Source organism: Jatropha curcas, chromosome 7, assembly GCF_041381405.1.
Source record: "Jatropha curcas cultivar XTBG-Jc1 chromosome 7, XTBG_Jcur_1.0, whole genome shotgun sequence".
Taxonomy (NCBI): domain Eukaryota; kingdom Viridiplantae; phylum Streptophyta; class Magnoliopsida; order Malpighiales; family Euphorbiaceae; genus Jatropha; species Jatropha curcas.
The window spans coordinates 8358316-8364969 of NC_143157.1; the positions used below are offsets into that span (position 1 = coordinate 8358316).

Below are 6654 nucleotides of genomic sequence, written 5' to 3' on the forward strand. Positions count from 1 at the left end.
TGATAAACTAACCATTTCCTTTAGTTTTGTGTTTGTATTCTATTTCAGGATGTCTGATTCATCTAGAGATAAGAATGACAGCCCTCTCAAAGTTGAAGATCCAAAACTACAAGCCTTTCTAGATGCCTTCTCTGGAGAGATGGGACGAATCACTAGGCTTATGGAGAGTTTTAATGATAGACTGGAACTTCAGGAACAAAGGACAGAAAGACATGACCCTAATGCCACAAGGAGGGGTGCAACCACTTCCAAAGAGCACTCTAGACAACCTTGGCATGAAGAGTATGAAGAAGAGGATGATGAATGGCATAGAGAGCCTATGTGGGCAAGAGGAGGTAGAAATAATAGAGGAAGAGGAAGAGGGATTGGTAGAGGCCGTGTTTACAGAAATGAAACTTACTATGGAGAGGATGACGAAGAGGTTGACACACCATTAGATGGTAACTTGGGTAACATCAAACTCAAGGTGCCACCTTTCAAAGGCCGAAACAATGCAGACGAATACTTGGAATGGGAGAGGAAGGTCGAGATGATCTTTGAATGCAACAGGTATACTGAAGAAAAAAAGGTGAAAATTGCAGCCTTAGAGTTCCAAGACTATGCTCTATTTTGGTGGGATCAACTTAATCAGAGTCGAAGAAAAGTGGGAAGACGACCTATCCACAATTGGGAAGACATGAAGGAGGTAATGAGAAAACGTTTTCTTCCTGAGCATTATTTCAGGGAGTTGCATCAGAAGCTTCATAGACTCGTCCAAGGAGCCAAATCAGTAGAAGACTATCATAAGGATATGGAGATGTGCATGGCTAGAGCACACATTGAGGAAAATGAGGAGGTGACCATGGCTAGATTCCTAGGTGGCCTTAATAAAGACATAGCTGATGCATTAGAGATGTACAAGTATGATTCCATGGAGGAGATGCTGAATATGGCTATGAAGTTAGAGAAGCAGAGAAAAGGGAAGAGCACCACATCATATAGGGCTGCCAACAACAACAGCAATTCTTGGGGTGCTAGATGGCCTAAAAGGGAGGAGAAAAAGGAGTTTCAAAGCTCTACACAAAAGGGGACAGATTCAGTGCCTAAGGCATTCACGCCTAATGTGCCAACTTATTCAAAGGGTTCAAGTTCCAATACTCCTAGTAGAGACATCAAATGTTTCAAGTGTCTTGGGAAGGGCCATATATCTTCTCAATGCCCTAATAAGAGAGTAATAGTGATTAGGGATGGATACACCTATTCTGAATCTGAGGATGAAGAAAACCCAATGCCACCACTTGAAGACTGCCATGATGATGATGAGGTTGATGATGAAGTTTTACAACCTGAGATGGGACAATTACTAGTTACTAGGCGAGTTCTCAACTTGCAAGTTCAAGAGGAGAGCTTAGTACAAAGAGAGAATATTTTCCATACTAGGTGCTTGGTACTTGACAAGGTATGTCTTTTGATTATTGATAGTGGAAGTTGCACTAATGTAGCTAGTTTGAGCATGGTGCAGAAATTGGGTTTGACATGTGTGCAGCACCCAAGGCCATATAAGCTTCAATGGCTAAATGATATGGGTTCTGTAAGAGTAAACAAGCAGGTGAAGGTGCCATTTTCCATTGGAAGGTACAAGGATGAGGTCACTTGTGATGTAGTACCTATGCTAGCTGGGCATATTCTTCTAGGCCGCCCATGGCAATTTGACAGGCGAGTCCAGCATGACGGGTACACCAACCGGTTCTCCCTAGCCTATTTGGGTAAAAATGTGGTTCTAGCTCCTTTAACACCACAAGAGGTCTATTTGGACCAAAAGAGGATATTAGAAAGTGAGGGGCAGAATTGTATTCAGGGGGAGGGAGAAAATAAAGATAAAGAAAAAAGGGATAAAGAGGCCAAGAGTGAAAAGAAACAATTGAATGGCCCATTGGTGAGTGAAACACCAAGAGAGGGAAGAAAGAAACAAAACATGTATGTAAGAGAGAGAGAGATCCGTAGCAGTGTTGGTGAGGGTAGACCAATCTTAATGATTCGGTTTAAGGAAACTTTGCTTAATTTGACTGACATTGACACTGTCTTCTTTGCCTCCTAGTTTTGTTTCTTTGTTGCAGGAGTTTTCTGATGTGTTTCCTGATGAAATGCCTAGCGGACTACCACCCCTAAGAGGCATTGAGCATCAGATTGACTTCGTGCCCGGAGCCACAATTCCTAATAGGCCAGCGTATAGGAGCAACCCCATGGAGACTAAGGAGTTGCAGCGCCAAGTTGATGACCTGTTGTCTAAGGGATTTGTGAGGGAGAGTATGAGCCCATGTGCAGTGCCTGTATTACTTGTGCCTAAGAAGGACGGTTCTTGGAGGATGTGTGTTGACTGCCGAGCTGTCAACAAAATCACAGTTAAGTATCGCCATCCAATTCCTAGGCTAGATGATATGTTAGATGAACTGCATGGTAGTAAATACTTTTCGAAAATTGATTTAATGAGTGGATATCATCAAATTAGAATGAAGTTAGGTGATGAATGGAAAACTGCCTTTAAGACTAAATATGGTTTATATGAGTGGATGGTTATGCCATTTGGACTAACAAATGCACCTAGTACTTTCATGAGATTAATGAACCATATCTTACGTGCTTTTCTAGGCAAATTTGTTGTGGTTTATTTTGATGATATACTGATTTATAGCCAATCTATTGATGAGCATATTGAGCATGTTAGGTTAGTATTGATAACTTTGAGAGCTGAAAAGTTATATGCTAAACTACAGAAATGCACTTTTTGCATAGATAGGCTTGTTTTTCTTGGTTTTGTTGTGAGTGCACAGGGGATTGAAGTCGATGAGGAGAAGGTTAAAGCAATTCGAGAATGGCCAACTCCTAAATCTATATCTGAGGTGAGGAGTTTCCATGGCTTGGCAAGCTTCTACCGGAGGTTTGTGAAGGACTTCTCTACTATAGCAGCCCCACTCACAGAGGTGGTAAAGAAGGAAGTTGGGTTCAAATGGGGGGAAGCGCAACAAAGGGCATTTGATACTTTAAAATCCATTCTTTGTTCTGCTCCTATTTTAGTTTTACCTGACTTTGATAAAACATTTGAGATTGAGTGTGACGCTTCTGGTGTAGGTATTGGTGCAGTGTTGATGCAGGAGAGAAAGCCTATTGCCTATTTCAGCGAGAAACTCAATGGAGCGCAACTCAATTATTCAACCTATGACAAGGAGCTATATGCTCTAGTGAGAGCATTGGAGGTATGGCAACATTACCTTCTACCCAAAGAATTTGTCATACACACTGACCATGAGTCTTTAAAGCACCTCAAGGGACAAGGTAAGTTGAACAAGAGACATGGTAAGTGGGTTGAATTCATTGAACAGTTTCCTTTTGTGATTAAATACAAGCAAGGGAAAGAAAATATTGTGGCTGATGCACTTTCTAGGAGGTATGCTTTAATTACTACTCTTAATGCTAAGTTGTTAGGATTTGAGCATATAAAATCCTTGTATGTTGATGATGATGACTTCGGTCTTATTTGGAGTGCATGTGAACATGGGGCATTTAATAAGTTCTTTAGGCATGAGGGGTTTTTATTTAAGGGAAATAAACTTTGTATACCCAAATGTTCTATGCGTGAATTGCTTGTATTAGAATCGCATTGTGGAGGACTTATGGGGCATTTTGGTGTTCTTAAAACATATGATATACTTGCTGAACATTTCTTTTGGCCACATATGCGTAGGGATGTAGAGAAACTGTGTGGTGTGTGCATAGCATGTAAGCAAGCTAAGTCTAAATCTATGCCTCATGGCCTTTATATGCCTTTACCTGTACCTACTTTGCCTTGGACTGATGTTTCTATGGATTTTGTACTTGGATTGCCCAGAACAAAGCGTGGTAGGGATAGTATTTTTGTTGTTGTGGACAGGTTTAGTAAGATGGCACATTTCATTGCATGCCATAAGAGTGATGATGCTGTCCATATTGCTGAGTTGTTTTTCAGGGAGGTTGTGAGATTGCATGGGGTGCCACGCACCATAGTCTCAGACCGTGATGCCAAATTCCTTTCTCACTTTTGGCGTGTTTTATGGGGTAAGCTTGGTACAAAGTTGCTGTACTCTACTACTTGTCATCCCCAAACGGATGGACAGACTGAGGTAGTTAACAGAACTCTAGGTACTTTACTTAGAGCGGTGGTTGGTAAGAATCTGAAAACCTGGGAGGATTGTTTACCTTTCATTGAATTTGCTTATAATAGGTCTATACATTCTTCTAGTGGTTATAGTCCATTTGAGCTTGTGTATGGTTTTAATCCTTTAACTGTACTTGATTTATCTCCTTTGCCTTTAAGTGAAATTGCTAACTTAGATGGTGAAAAGAAGGCTGAATTGATCCGGGAGATACATGCTAAAGCTCGGGCTCATATAGACATGAAGAACAAAAGCTATGCTGACCGTGCCAACAAGGGAAGGAGGCGTGTGATATTTCAACCTGGAGATTGGGTTTGGGTGCACATGAGGAAGGAAAGATTTCCAAACCAAAGGAAAGGAAAGCTTGCGGCCCGAGGTGATGGGCCTTTTCAAGTGTTGGAGAGGATCAATGACAATGCGTACAAGATTGATCTACCAGGTGAGTATGGCGTGTCTGCTACCTTTAATGTTTCTGACCTTTCTCCATTTGATTATGATTCAGATTTGAGGACAAATCTTTTTGAGGAGGGAGGGAATGATACGGATCAAGGAAGCAAGGTGAAGGATCCTCTAGCTCTACCCGTGGGGCCAATCACAAGAGCTCGTGCAACCAAGCTACGAACAGCCTTGAATGCATTTGCTCAAGAACAAATCACACTGGAGCTTCAAGATCATAATTATGCAAGATGTGAGATTGAACTTGAAGAAGCACCAAAGCTTGTTATGATGCTTGAGGCGTGCAATGAGGCTGCCATTTGATGCATTTTACATGATTCTATACTTAGGCAAATTTAGGAGGTTGTTATCTTATTATGAGCTTAAGTATGGGTTGTGTAGGGCCTTCGGCCCATTTGCCCTATTTTTGTTTAAATTCTTTTAGTGGACTTAATTAATTAAGTGTAAGGTTGGTTGGGCTTATTTTCTAGAGTAGGGCCAGCCTAAGTTAGTTAATGTTTAAGTCAGGATTGTTTTAAGTAGTTAGCTTGGACTTGTATTTAATTAAGCCCATTTGGGCCACATTAGGGTTAGCTTAGGTTACTTATATTGTTGTAAGAGTTGCACAACAGCCACCATTGAATTGAAATAAAAAAAAAACAAAACGTTTTCTTCTTGTTCTTTCAAGAATAGATTGTGTTCTTCATAGAACCAAAATATCCTTAGTAGTTAAGCTTGTGAGTTCTACAAGATTAATTGCACCAAGAATTTCAGAATTGTTTTCAAGAGTACTTGAAGGTAAGTTTCTGATTCTTGTTCTAAATTCCTTGCTTTCTCTCTTCAAGAGTACTTGGGGGTTAAAGGGATTGTCGGGTACTTCCGAGATTGCATGCTTTCCGCTAGATGTTCCTTGTTGATTTGCAAGAGTACTTGTTAATTGGCTAGGGTCGTATTACCCAACCCATTGACAAAGTAAAAACCCAAAATAAGCTAACTAACTAATGAGAGGCAGACAGTTGCACGGTCCAGGGCGTGCCAAGGCGCACGGGCGTGCGCGCATGTATGAGTGTTCCTCGCGAGAGGCAGAGAAGTGCACGGCCTGGGGCGTGCTGATTGGCACGGGCGTGCGCGCATGTATGAGTGTTCCTCGCGAGAGGCAGAGAAGTGCACGGCCTGGGGCGTGCTGTCTTGCACGGGCGTGCTTCTACATGCAGACGTGTCCAACTCAACATGTGCTTTCAATAATGTGAGAAACTTAGGTGTTCCCCATGCTTCCTTGAACTTTATGGTTGAGTGGTATCGATTCCGTATCAGAGTTCCCTCGTGAGAGTTAGAGGGAAGCACGGCCAGGGTGTGCTATTTGGCACGGGGGTGCTTCAGAGTCAGAGGGAAGCACGGCCTGGGTGTGCTATTTGGCACGGGGGTGCTTCAAGGTAGTTGTTTTCCTCAGCAAGTCAGACGAGGGCATGGCCTGGGGTGTGCCATCTAGCACGGGCGTGCTAACCAATTCATGTTCCCACTCAACATGTGCTTCTATTAATGTGAGAAACTTAGGTGTTCCTTCAAGTTCTTCATAGCACTTGTTGAAAGCAAGGTCATGGAGCTCTTTTGTAACTTGTTCTTGAATATGTAAGGACATGGTTGCTCCATACTTCTTTGCACGGTTCCTTGTAATTGGTCCACTAGGAAGTGCTAATGGATTGCCATTGTTGTGGTCCTTGTTCCCTTGAGCTCCATAGGTGGTTGGTGGTAGTGGATCCGTATCATCCCCCCCTTCTTTAAAAAGATTTGTCCTCAAATCTGCATCCATGTCAAAGGGAGACAAATCACTAACATTAAAAGTTGCAGAAACACCATACTCACCTGGCAAGTCTATCTTATAGGCATTGTCATTGATGCGCTCTAAGACTTGGAATGGACCATCTCCTCGTGCATCTAGCTTACTCTTCCTTTGGTTGGGAAATCTTTCCTTGCGAAAGTGTACCCAAACCCAATCACCTGGCATAAGCACCAACTTTTTCCTACCCTTGTTGGCTTTATTAGCATATTG

The 6654-nt window shown here is 42.2% G+C and overlaps 1 protein-coding gene across 1 annotated transcript; it reads left to right on the plus strand.

The window, feature by feature from the left end:
- The first annotated feature begins 319 nt into the window (after positions 1 to 319).
- LOC149494662 (uncharacterized) lies at positions 320 to 5572 on the plus strand. The gene is made up of 7 exons (XM_089724391.1): positions 320 to 1417; positions 1526 to 1713; positions 2132 to 2879; positions 2970 to 3385; positions 3626 to 3657; positions 4246 to 4608; positions 5550 to 5572. Exons 1-7 carry the CDS (start codon positions 320 to 322, stop codon positions 5570 to 5572), a joined length of 2868 nt encoding a protein of 955 aa, XP_089580517.1.
- The last annotated feature ends 1082 nt before the right edge of the window (positions 5573 to 6654 follow it).

Bases quoted from the DNA above. Each gene is read 5' to 3' on its own strand.
- LOC149494662 (XM_089724391.1), top strand. From the start codon at position 320: ATGTGGGCAAGAGGAGGTAGAAATAATAGAGGAAGAGGAAGAGGGATT. The intron at 3,386-3,625 runs AGGGAAAGAAAA...TGAATTGCTTGT, and splicing joins TTTGTGATTAAATACAAGCA to ATTAGAATCGCATTGTGGAG. The intron at 4,609-5,549 runs GTGAGTATGGCG...TTAATTGGCTAG, and splicing joins GTACAAGATTGATCTACCAG to GGTCGTATTACCCAACCCAT.